Below are 12,396 nucleotides of genomic sequence, written 5' to 3'. Positions count from 1 at the left end.
CTACTGGGAAAAGGTTTTACGTTTTCAGAACAAAACAAACACAAGCTGAGCAACAAACGAAAACTTGAAAGTTACGTTAGCTCAGCAACGTTCTACAAACAAACAAAAAACAACGTTAAGAAAACGTCCATCGAGTTACGTTGATCCAATGTTGCCCAATTTACGTTAACAAAACTTTAAAAATCAACCTCGTGGTAACGCGATAACAACGTTATGATTCTAATCAGATTTAAACGTTTAAAAAACCTCCATCAAAATACGTTGATGTAATGTTGCTAAAATTACGCAAAAAAAACTTCCAAAATCAACCTCGTGGTAACGCGATAACAACGTTAGGATTCTAATCAGATTTCAACGTTTAAAACACATTCATCAAATTACGTTGATGTAATGTTGCTCAAATTACGTAAAAAAAACTTTCAAAATCAACCTTTTGGTAACGTGATAACAACGTTATGATTCTAATCAGATTTTAACGTTTAAAAAACATTCATCAAATTACGTTGATGTAATGTTGCTCAAATTACGTAAAAAAAACTTTCAAAATCAACCTCGTGGTAACGCGATAACAACGTTAGGATTCTAATCAGATTTAAACGTTTAAAAAACCTCCATCAAATAACGTTGATCCAATGTTGCTCAAAATACGTTAAAAAACCTTTCAAAATCAACCTCGTGGTAACACGATAACAACGTTATGTTGCTAATGAGATTTCAACGTTTAAAAAACATTCGTCAAAATACGTTGATCTAATGTTGCTCAAATTACGTTAAAAAACCTTTCAAAATCAACTTCGTGGTAACACGATAACAACGTTATGATTCTAATGAGATTTCAACGTTGAAAAAACATTCATCAAATTACGTTGATCTAATGTTGCTCAAATTACGTTAAAAAACCTTTCAAAATCAACCTCGTAGAAACAAATTTTCAACGTTGTGGTTAGAACCAATTTCATACGTTACTTAAACGTAAGAATGTTTGCTGGGTTACTAACGATTGTATGTCGTTGATAGGGAATTCGGAGTTCATGGTTCCAACTTCATAATGATGCAGGTTGAAATTGGCTAAAAAACAATAAAAAAATTTCCAACATTGTGACGTCATATTAATTGGTGGCCCGAGGCCTGATCCATGAAATGAAACAAAACTTCCAATGACTGTTTTTTGTTTGTTTAAATAGGGGGTTTTAAACACGCGACCTAAGAAACGCTTTTAAATGTTACTTGTTAAAGTGCCAAGCAAACGTGTCAACATCACGCACTGATTAACTAACGATACAAGGCTTTTCTGGTAGGCACGTGCTATTGTGATTATTACGTCACTGTGTACCATATGTTCCTTTGTAGATTGGTGGCGAACAAATGGAGACGCCATAGCCAATTCGTTCACGCTATGTTTATGTTTGTCACACCAAATGGAAGCACATACACACGTGAACAACAATATATCAACCTTTTTAGTCTGCGAGAAGATCAACTAATGTTTAATACGAATCGTTACAACTACTGCAATTAGTAGTAATTTTTCTTGGCGCTCATAATGCGGTCCTCCTGTTAAAAGTTTTTATTAGGCTTTGGGGAAATTTTAGTTTGAGACCACTGTTCAGATTCGTTACTTCTTACATGTTTCTTGGTAGGTAATTTAACCGAACAAAAAGGAACGCCCTTTTTACGATATGTTTGTTTTTGTTGTGATGTTCAAAGAAATTAAAACCTAGTATATTTTTCAACTTTGTGAGGATTATTTAGACTAATATTCCAAATGCTGTTAGCCAAGTGATAAATTCACAACCACTACTACTTTTAATATGAAAACATGTACACAATCAAAAACAGTTGAAGTTTCAATCATAATATTTGTGAAATAATGTACCAATAAAGCCAAAAATATGACCCAACAAATCAGGAATGGTTTGCCAATATTACTTACATTGACGCAATGAAACTGCATGTGCAAAATCTCGTCGTCTATCAAGCCATTACGCCATTACAAAAAAACTACAGTCGATTATTACTGGCCGTAAGCTGACAAAATCACAGTGCATGTAAACTGCAATAAAATTACAGAAAGTTAGAATTAGTTCTCTTGGTATTTGTGGTTATGTCAGTACACTGGCCTTTTATAAATTACACACATGCACTTGAATGGATAAGGAAGTATGGAATGTCCAAATGTAGCAGTGGAAATTAAACACACAAAAATTGGAACACAAAATCTATATCTAACAACCGCATTTACCTTTTCCAAAACACTAACCAACGCTCACACCAATTGTCAAAGGAACAATGAGGCAATGTACTAGACAGGGTCTGATAACACAATCCCATTGTTGTGTGTAACTACAACAAAACACAACACAAAACCTAATAACAGTGAATCATATTACTATGCCTCATTTACCTTGAGGGACTCTGGTTTAATTTTTGGGTAAAATTTTTTGTTAAAACATGAAAATTAAAATGTTCAAGGCGAACTTTCTGTATAAACAAGTACAGCTACAGTAGTCCTTTGTTAAAGTGGCCACTTAACAGCAAACTGAAGTGGTTGGTTGTGCTAAAATGCTGTCACATGTGCACTGCAGTAACATTAGTTCAACAGTTAAAGACATAAATTTGTGAGGCGGCAACTTCACAGTACTTGCACATAACAAGCTATAAATACTTTAAAAGCTAATCACTATGCCAACCTAAATAAAAACATCACAGGAAAAAATACTACGCATATTACACATACAGTATGTTGCAAAGGCAAACATTGGCATGAGCAAATTGATAGCACCGTTCGCATAAAAAAATACAGATCACTTTTTTCAACCATTGATAAAATTTTGAATAATTAATCTGTGCACAAAATACTGATTTGAAGTGACAGGACACTGAATAAAGTAATACACTCTGACATTCATTTGATTTCAAGGATTTCAGGATCACGCTCCAGCACACTGAGTATAATACGGTCTAAATAATCTCGTAACTGTTCATTTATTTGTTCCTGTTTTCTGAGAGCTTCAATCACCTCATCTTTAGTTGCGTTAGACATTTCTTGAGCCAGTGACTGATCATCTCCACACATTAGAGATCTTACATCACTGATGTTTTGTGCAAGTTGGGCACTTAGTTCTTCATTTGTATTCTTTAGTTTGTCATTTTCCACTTTCAAGTCATCAACATGAGCTTTTAATCGACCAGAATGTGGGTCTGCCTTCAAAAATGCTAGTTCTTCTTCAAGGTCTGATTTTTCCCTTTGAATTGCAGTGGCTAAATTTTGAAATTGTGTGATTTCTTCACGCAACTTTTCTTGGTCTTCCTCGTGCTTCTCTTGGTAAATAGTAAACCTCTGACTTAACCTACATACAGAAAAAAGAGTTGAAAAATAGCCCAAACATTGTATGGTTTCTATGCAAAACATTGTCTACCTGCGGTATTCTTCATTGGTTTCAACCAGTTGTCCTGTCAATTCTTCCAATCTGGATTGTGCACGTGATGAAGTAGCCTTTGCATCTTCAACTACTGAAGCCTTTTGAACTAAATCAACTTCTAGTCTGTGTTTTTCTTGTGTAAGTGAATCAACACGACTTTGGAAAACCTAAATGTGCAACAATAAAAAATTGTTGTAATGTTGTGTCTAACAAAAAATTATATTCTTTTTTAAACAATTTACAGCTCTAGGCAAGATAATAGAGATAACATTGTAGGTCCAATAGCTTTCTGCAACAAAGGTTAAATACAGACTAAGTGTATTATTCATGAGGATAATGACATGTAACATAGCCAGACCCATACTTTACCAAAGGCAAATTTGACTTCAGCACAAAATTGAAACTAAAATGATAGGGTTGCCTGAGAGGTCTATCACTTATAAGATGTCATAAAATGAGGTTTTATAACTCTAAATCAAGAATATGTTACTGTTACTCCTCAGGCATATATATATATATTTATATAAATATAAGTATTTACAAACGCTTTAAAGTTTATACCTGAATCTCAAGGTCCTTTTCTCTGGTCAACTTAGAACGCAGCTCTTCCAATCGTTGTTTGGAATTTCTCAATATTTCATTTTCATGTTCGATCATGTCTTGTACTTTTTCCTCCAACTCATGAACACGAGTTGTTAGATGTTGATTTTCACGCTTAACAGTTTCATACTGTGCTTGAAGGTTTTTGTCTTCAGCAAGTCTTGAAACATGGTCCTACAATGCATCATAAAAAGTAGATATGCTGAATCAAATACACAAAATGATACACTCACAAAATGGCTGATAATTTACACCCACAGTGGTGGCCAAGCTTTGTACCAACTTTTTTATTTTATTGCAGTTAGGCCAGACAACCCTTCATTCCAGCTTTTAGTCCTTTACATGTCATTATTCACAATAAATTAAATATATGTGTATATTTATATAGCAACAATTAAATGCTGCTCACGCAAAATAATTATGAATAACTGCTATGTTTTTGACAAGAAATAATTTCGGTGAAATTTACTTATAGTTGTAAGTTACCGAAAGTTTATTATTTTTTATTTTTTACGAGAAGGCATGCTTTTTCTTTCATTATTATTCAGTTGTGTACAGCAGTTCAGGCATGTGGCATAGGTTGACCATCCCTGAATTACAATGTTTATGTAACAAGCTAGCACAACAGGTGAACAATGTGCTATAAAGTTAAAATAAGGCAATCTCTCTTTTAGAACACAAACCTCATTTTGCTTATCTATTTGAACATGAATTTAAAAGTAATTAATTCAAACTATTATTATAATGCACACATAAGCGCCAGTTTTGACCATTTTTTTGCTTTTAGATTACTTTCCAGTTGCTTGTGGTCGAGCTACAAATTGCAAAGGCCTTAGATTATGTAATTTGTGAATTGGTATTATAACAAACTTTCATTTTATCTGCTTGGCATGTAAATTTATGAGGCTCCTGTGCATGTACACAAAAAAACAGTAGTTTTTTACCACTGGCACTCCTGCACCTATGAGTACACACTTTTTCAACCCACTACATCTCACTTGTGCAGGTAGTCAACAAAAGCACGTACTTATAGGCCAGGACCCTGGATATGCCAAAAAACAGAAGCAACACTCACATGTAAACAAGCCTACCTGCAAAATGTCAACTTTCTCTGATAAATCTTCATATTCAGATGATACTGAAGATGTTTCCTCCATTTGGGGCTCAGGGTTGATTGCTGTGGGCAATCCAGCCCGGTTATTCCAGCTAGCAGATCGACGGTGTGATTTTCTTAGGCTGCTTCTTCGATTAAAATATTCTGTTCCAGAGTCAAGAGTTTTAATTGGGCTTAGTTTCTGTGGAGACTCTCCAAAAGCTTCAAAACTTTCCATTTCGTTGACGTCCACTTCTTCATCTACAAGGTCGTACTCGTTGTAAGTGTTTTCAGGATCAGATATTGAAGCATCATCATACAAGTCAATCTTGTTTGGCAAAGATTGGTTTTCAGTGACAGAGCTTTGTAGCTCAACCACAGCACCACAAAATTGTTCAAAAGAAATTCTACCCTTTCTGTGGGGATCCAATACCTCTTGGATTTTATCTACCGTTTGACCATTAAACTGTTGTTCAAGTTTATGGGCTAAATACTCTGTAACTATGAATCCGTCACCATCCGGACTGCACAGATCAAATACCTCCTGGAGTTCTGTATCAGTACTGGCCATGCCACATAACCTAAAATCCGTTGACTACTCCTGTAGACATAATTAACCTGCTCAGCAATGGATCATGTGACTAATCAATAGATTTATGTTGTATAGATACATAACATTCCAGGATACTACGTCATACCAATGCCGAGAACTGCTTGATAAAATGACATAAAATTTATAAATAAATGACATAAAATATAGATGACTGTCTTGCCAGTTGCCTGTTTGTCAAAAAACTACGTAACTATGAACTTAATACAACGACATAACTTCATAAGATATCTGCCATGGACTTAAAATGTGCATAATTTATGTGGAGGATTTTTTACTAATGAATGTGGATTGTGCAAACTAGCCCACATTTTTTTCATATAATTATGAATTAAAAGACTTGCCCATACTGTTGTTAATTGTCATGTTAACATTGTTTTTATTCTCAGAATTATGAGCAAATCTGTTAATATTGTTCATAATGAATTAGTTCACTATTTTCCTACATGGATTTCCAATAAAAGAAAATGTGCACGGAGGATTAATCCATTCTTCCCAATCAGGTACACTTCAACACCTGTACTAGGTATTGAACAAATAATGCTATAAAACTAATAACAATTACATACCTAAACATATTATGATTATGTAGAATGTGTTTCATTCCCAAATAATCTATCTGGAATCTAGTTACAATACATTTAGTAAAAGCGAACCAAGCCGATGTACTATACACTCATCTTGATTATTGTCAACGCTGCATTGTCAGTTCAGCAAGAACATTTTGAGGATAAGTTTAACGCTTGGTATTTAAGCTGTATAATACACTTCACTTACTCCGAATTTCATATAACGCTTTCCATTGTTCCTAAGAATACCTTTTGGTTTTCACTTTCTTCGTCATGAATCATTTTTTGTTATAGTGGCTCCATATCGCCTCAAGTGAAATTGTTACAAAAATCTAATTATAGATAACGAAATAAATTTGGGAATTCGTTATATTTTGGCTGTGTTTGTGAACGAATATGTAACTAACCTTAGTCTTTAAGAATTTAGTAAAGGACTGCTGTTTCAGCGCTCATTTCTTTTGTAATATTGTTGCCGGTATTTATGTTTATTCAGTTGTCCCCTTTACCAACGACCCGAGACGATGACCAATGGCCCGTAAACAAAAATGATTGCCGGGAGGTGTGCAATTATAATTGCCGGGAGGTGTGCAAATTTGCAAAATAATAAGAGAGGTATGTTGCAGTATTTGTTCCTCGAGGTTAGGTTTTGATGATTGTTACTGGTTTGTTTGATAATAGATTGTTTACTATTAGAATGTTATAAATTATGAATATTGCCAAATAAAAATATTAGGTTGTAGTTTCTTGTTTACTGTAATGATTTGCACAAGATTTTGCAATTATTGCCAACATATTAATTTGATGAAAGACAGACAATCAAGCATTGCAAAATGGTGAAGCGGAAAAGAACTCTACCAGTGTCTTCTAAAGGTAGTATATGTGTGCAATGAACTGCTTAAATTTTTTTTTCTTAAATGTTTTTTTATTGCATTAAATATAAACAAACAAACATTTGAATAGTAGATAGTGAAAAATGCCTTTCCCACTATGAAGTGAAATTAAAGTGATACCATACATTGCTGGCAATGTTGGCATCTCAATAATGTTTGTTTACTTCAAATGTTCATATTTTTAGGTTGTTTGCAAATCAAGAAATGTCTTGAATTGTCTGCTAAGGAAATACAAATGCACAAAAGTGCAGCTAGTTTGCAACTTCGGCCAGACTCTTTCAATCCAAATAGCAGAAAAAGAAAATTTTTTCAAACATATATTAATTTACCCTCTAAACTGAAGAAACTTGACACTGCAAAAACAGATGAAAAGCGTAAACAAAATAATGAACATTCCAGTGACAATGTTGGAAATGTTTTTGAAATGACAAGAAACTATACCCTGAAAATGTCCCCCAAAATGGCACAGGAAACAAGATCCATATTTAAAGAAAAACATCAGAATTGTGTTTGTATTGTTGGACAACCAGGAATTGGAAAAACAACATTGTGTAAAATGTTCATTAACAAAGTCTTAAAGAACGAGGTTGTTGGTGTGCCAAAAGCAGAATGGATTTTTTTCATTAATTTGAGAAATGTTGATTTTGAAACTGAAACTACTCTTGTTAATTTCCTTTTGTCAAATGCACTGAGCGAAACCTCACTCCAGCAACTCCGGTATACTGAGAAAAGTGTCTTGGGGTCACTTCTAAAAAGTCCATGTGTTGTAATTGTGCTTGATGGTTTGGAAATACTTAATTTGTCTGGAAATTCGGATTCTGTTGCAAGCAAAAATTTGCTGGAGAAGCAAAATCCAAACATGTTGGTTCAGAGACTAATACAAGCAGAAGTATTACCCAATGCAAAAAAAATTATTTCGACAACTCAAGGCCATTATAAATGTGTTAACTTGAAACATTGGCCTCTGTATGTAGTTGAAATTCTAGGTTGGGACACAAACACCCAACAAGCTGTTTGCACTAAAATAGGGGGAAGGTTAAAAAACAAAATCATAAATTTTGTTTCAAGTCAGCCAGATATATCTTCACACTGCTGTGTTCCAGCTGAATGCATTCTTATTTATTCAGCATTGCGCAGGGCTTATTTGAATGGTGAAGAATTGCTTGTAAAGACCCTTCAACATATTTTTGTTTTCGGGCTCTGCAAAAGTTTCAAAAAAGGTTTTTTTGACCAACCTGGTGTTAAGGTAAAAGATGTGGCTGCAGCTGGGTGGAGCTCTTTTTGTAACACATTAAAAACCTCCGACCAAAGTAAATTGGAAACAGCTTGGGTAAGTTTTCAACAAATTGAAATGAACATATGGGCAGCAAATGGAATGTGGAAACTGAACATGCCTGTAATTGAAGCTGATATGTACAGTGACATATGGCAAAGCTTGTTTGCAGCCATGCACCTCATGTTTTGGTCACCATTGCCACTGTTTAAACATACTCTGCAGTCTCTTAAACTTGGCCGATTCAGAAGTGTTGCAAGGTTTGTTTTTGCCTTGTGCAATGAGCATTTGGTGGATATTGTTGCAAGTTGTTCTCCAAACACAATAGACAAGTACACATGGGACAGTCGGAGAGATTTGCTGCACAATTACTTTTGCAAACAGTTAAATAATCTCTCAAAAGGAAATAAAAGTGCAATGCAGAAAATGTTGTCACTCTTTTGTGAAATTAATGATGACAATTTCCTCAAAGATTTCCTTTTGTTTTTGCCTCAAAATATTATCTTGTCAGGCAACTTTACCACACTCGATTCAACCAACATAGAAACAGTTTTGCGTCTGTCAGAAAAACAACACAACATTTTCATACTGCCTGGAACAAACTTCGAGGCTAAGACTCTTGAAAAATTACTGCAAGCCTTTCACCAACATTCAATCAAAGTAAAGGTTAATCACAAATTCAAATAGCTGTCCATACATATATATTAGTGACTTAATTTTGTTCATTTGTACAGGATATTCACCTTGAAAAGCCTTTGTCAGAAGATTTGTTAAAGCTTTTTGTGAATGAAGTCCCATCTACCATAAACAAACTTGCTATATCCCTGCCTTTTCCTGAAACATGTTTGGAAAATGTTTTAAAGGTAAATATAGCTTTGATATGTCACAATATATTCCCTTTCGGTCACACCACTTTCTCCTGCAACAAACTTTCAGTTACTTTTTGAATAAGCGTTGTAGTATTTTTGTCATAATAATCTGTATTATGCATATTATTTTTCTTTTGTTGTAGATAAAAAATCTCAGCTGTGTGGACTTGTCAGAGAGTTGCATTAGAGATTCAACAATATCTGTTGTTTCTGTGTTTGCTTTCAAAATTCCAAAGCTGGTTCTACCTCTAGTTGTGGTGACATGGTGTTGCTATCCTTCAATATCCTCCATTGATGTTGCAGAATTGTGCAGGGTGAGTTGATATTGGACAAATTTTTAGCAGAAAGATTGTTTGCTTATTCCCAATTAGATGTATTTGTAGTATTCTTTATTTAAGTGAACCGGTGACGTAGTTTTAACTATACTGGAGCAACATTAATTTTTTTAAACATTGTTTGTGTTTTACATGTTTTAGAACAAATGGAATGAAAAGCCCCCGGATGACTTAAAACTGATTGAACAAGAAATCCATTCATCACTTGTAAAAGTAAAGGCTTTTTGTATGTGCTGTTGAATCTGATGCTGCTGTTCATGTTTTTTTTGCCTGTTTCACTCAAACCAAATAAACAAAATTTATTAATATAATTTTTTGACATAAATTCATTTAAAAGCACTTATATTCCTTTCCCTAGATACGAAATCCAGGAGTTCATATGCGTACACATGGAAATGTTGATACTTGTGCTTTATCACTTGTTCTTCACAAAATATCTTCCATTTCCAAGCTGGAAGTGGGAAAATCTTCATCATTTGCCCTCGACCAAATCTGTAGTGCAATAAAGGATTGTCCATTTAAGGTATGTTTGTTTTAATTTTGGCTATTTTCATTGGTGTACTTATACAATACTATGTATTTACGTGTGTGGTGTTTGTTAGATCAACACTTTATTATTGGACGAAAATCATTTTGATGAAAAGACCGCTGGTACAATGTCAGAATGCATTTTCAATGCAAAGAACCTCTCTTTCTTCCGTTGTCGTCTCTCCACATCTTGTTTAAAAAAGGTTGCCAATGCAATGTCAGTCTGCAAGGAACAGGTATCACTTTATCCTGTTTGAAAACGTAGTCCAGCAAGTTAGAATAGTTTTGGTATCTTCATAACTTAGCACAAAATCAAAATTCTTTTTTGTCACAGTTTGATTCAGTAGTTTTTGATCGAAACACCCTTGATGATGATGGGGCAGCAGCAGTGGCAGAAGCTTTGCCATGGTTAAAATCAATTTCAATGCAGTTTTGTGACATTTCCTGTGTTGGCCTGAAGCATATTACCACAGGAATAAAGCACTTGTCACAACCGGTATGACTGCATAAAAATTTTGAGATGTTTAGGCAAAAATTGTGACTTATTTATCTCGTACTCCACATTCTTTGTAAGTAGTTTTATATACTCTTGTGAATTGCTTCTGGAAATAATTTCCCATTCTGTTGCAAGTAACCCTGACGATTTCCACCTTATTTTAAATATGTCCACTTTAGGTTCTAAAGTTTCTGAGATAGTGGAAATAGTTTTATATACTGTACATTTTACAAACTATAGTAATTTTATTTTTGCGAGATTTTCATTACAGCCGACATTTCGTCCAGCAAGACTTCTTCAGGGTTATGTGGCAAAATTCATCATGTGCATAAACACCAAAAAATCGCGCAACTATATGCCAGAAGAAGAGTTCTTTAAATTACTGTAGGCAGAAAGAATAGTACTATGTAGTAACAGAATTAGTGTGATATATAGTGGGAAAAAGTATATCACCATACAGTGTTTATTTTATATGAACTGACAATGCCCAAAGAGTGAAATATATTTTCCTACTTTATGCCAGGCTGATCATGTTAGGGCATGCTCTTCATGTGTGTATTATTACATGAAGTTGTGGTTTAGATCCACATACTCAAAACCAGTAGTCACACTTGTATGGATTTATGGTAGTTACATGTATTTTTGGGTTATGTTAAACCAGCTTAAATAATTGATTAGATGGATTCGTTTACACTTGGTTGGAACAAATTTCCAGATGAAATAGCAGATGAAATTGGCAGTTGTATTGGCAACACATTGCACTTTTCGTTACGTGGATGTGAAGTGTCCGTGGCAGCAATGGAAGTAATTTCTGGCCACATTGCAAAACTTCAGCAACCCGTAAATATTTAGTATTTTCAAATTAAGCAAAATATTGCATTTTTTGACTTTATATAATATACGCATTGTGCATATTTTTAGTAGAAAACTTATATAATAATTAAAAACGTTTGCAATTTTTTACTTTTTCTATTTGCTAGATTCCTTCTGTCGATTTTACCAGAATTGTGGTAAATGCCCAAGTTGCGAGAAGCTTGGTGAGCTGTGTACGTAACATAGGTAAACTTACTCTGTCCGAATCACATGTGTTTCAAGAAGCAAAACCAATAATTGACGAAGAACTTCAGAAATTTCCAGAACTAGTAAACACATTTATTACTTTTTTACGTAACTGGAATGTAAATTTGAACATTTATTTCTTCAGAAAGCTACTGTCACGTACCAAACGTGGTAAAAATATTAAATCTTGTATATGGAAATTATGCATTGAAGGAAAAAGCATAATAAACAAGATATGTTATTTTGGGAGATTTTGCCTTGAACTTATTAGTGTTCCTGAAGTGGTATTACTTGAAGCAAAATGCCAGTTCGAAGAAAAACTTCCCCAAAAATATCTTGGAAGAATTTTGCCAAATAAAACAAAAACTTGTTTTTATTGTTTTGCTTATAACACATTTCTCCACAAATGTAACAAACACGTATTACCCAGTTTTACAAAGCAGTAAAAGTTAACATTGCAATTTGTGTCATGGCTTATTTTTGTTGTATTTTACTTATTAACACCTCAACTTTTTGTAATCAAGTGTCCAATGTCATATATCCGCACTAAACCATCGTTGCAATACACTATTTTCTTGCATTCACGCCAACATCTGATTCTAATGGAAACGTCCATATGTTCGAGAAAGCGAGCGTTGTTGACACAAGACGC

The 12,396-nt window shown here is 34.1% G+C and overlaps 2 protein-coding genes across 4 annotated transcripts; one reads left to right on the top strand and one right to left on the bottom strand.

The window, feature by feature from the left end:
* Positions 1 to 1,797: 1,797 nt before the first annotated feature.
* LOC145913361 (rab11 family-interacting protein 4-like) lies at positions 1,798 to 5,753 on the bottom strand. Its single transcript, XM_083000986.1, has 4 exons — positions 5,114 to 5,753; positions 3,984 to 4,196; positions 3,420 to 3,589; positions 1,798 to 3,350 (listed from the first exon to the last, which is right to left on the bottom strand). Exons 1-4 carry the CDS (start codon positions 5,684 to 5,686, stop codon positions 2,906 to 2,908), a joined length of 1,401 nt encoding a protein of 466 aa, XP_082857112.1. The 5' UTR covers positions 5,687 to 5,753; the 3' UTR covers positions 1,798 to 2,905.
* A 1,015-nt stretch (positions 5,754 to 6,768) lies between these two features.
* On the top strand, positions 6,769 to 12,328 carry LOC145913251 (uncharacterized). 3 transcript variants are annotated; one of them, XM_083000843.1, is made up of 12 exons: positions 6,769 to 6,906; positions 7,103 to 7,164; positions 7,370 to 9,123; positions 9,192 to 9,320; positions 9,470 to 9,640; positions 9,803 to 9,874; positions 10,020 to 10,184; positions 10,264 to 10,425; positions 10,524 to 10,685; positions 11,364 to 11,525; positions 11,666 to 11,827; positions 11,890 to 12,328. In XM_083000843.1, exons 2-12 carry the CDS (start codon positions 7,125 to 7,127, stop codon positions 11,917 to 11,919), a joined length of 3,009 nt encoding a protein of 1,002 aa, XP_082856969.1. In that variant the 5' UTR covers positions 6,769 to 6,906; positions 7,103 to 7,124; the 3' UTR covers positions 11,920 to 12,328. The 3 variants fall into 3 exon arrangements, with proteins under 3 accessions (XP_082856969.1, XP_082856970.1, XP_082856968.1); XM_083000844.1 differs by lacking the exon at positions 6,769 to 6,906 and having other exon boundaries at positions 6,989 to 7,164; positions 7,370 to 9,117; XM_083000842.1 differs by lacking the exon at positions 6,769 to 6,906 and having other exon boundaries at positions 6,989 to 7,164.
* The last annotated feature ends 68 nt before the right edge of the window (positions 12,329 to 12,396 follow it).

Source organism: Ascidia mentula, chromosome 9, assembly GCF_947561715.1.
Source record: "Ascidia mentula chromosome 9, kaAscMent1.1, whole genome shotgun sequence".
In the NCBI taxonomy this organism is placed as follows: domain Eukaryota; kingdom Metazoa; phylum Chordata; class Ascidiacea; order Phlebobranchia; family Ascidiidae; genus Ascidia; species Ascidia mentula.
The sequence above is the reverse complement of the archived record's forward strand: the minus strand, read 5'-3'. Positions and strand labels throughout refer to the sequence as shown.

Excerpts from the sequence above, each read along its gene's own strand:
- LOC145913361 (XM_083000986.1), bottom strand. The coding sequence starts at position 5,686 with ATGGCCAGTACTGATACAGAACTCCAGGAGGTATTTGATCTGTGCAGT. Across the intron at positions 4,197-5,113 it reads AGAAAGTTGACATTTTGCAG|GACCATGTTTCAAGACTTGC; the intron begins GTAGGCTTGTTT and ends GATGCATTGTAG. Across the intron at positions 3,351-3,419 it reads ACCAATGAAGAATACCGCAG|GTTAAGTCAGAGGTTTACTA; the intron begins GTAGACAATGTT and ends TTCTGTATGTAG.
- LOC145913251 (XM_083000843.1), top strand. The coding sequence starts at position 7,125 with ATGGTGAAGCGGAAAAGAACTCTACCAGTGTCTTCTAAAG. Across the intron at positions 9,124-9,191 it reads AACATTCAATCAAAGTAAAG|GATATTCACCTTGAAAAGCC; the intron begins GTTAATCACAAA and ends TCATTTGTACAG. Across the intron at positions 11,526-11,665 it reads TTGCAAAACTTCAGCAACCC|ATTCCTTCTGTCGATTTTAC; the intron begins GTAAATATTTAG and ends TCTATTTGCTAG.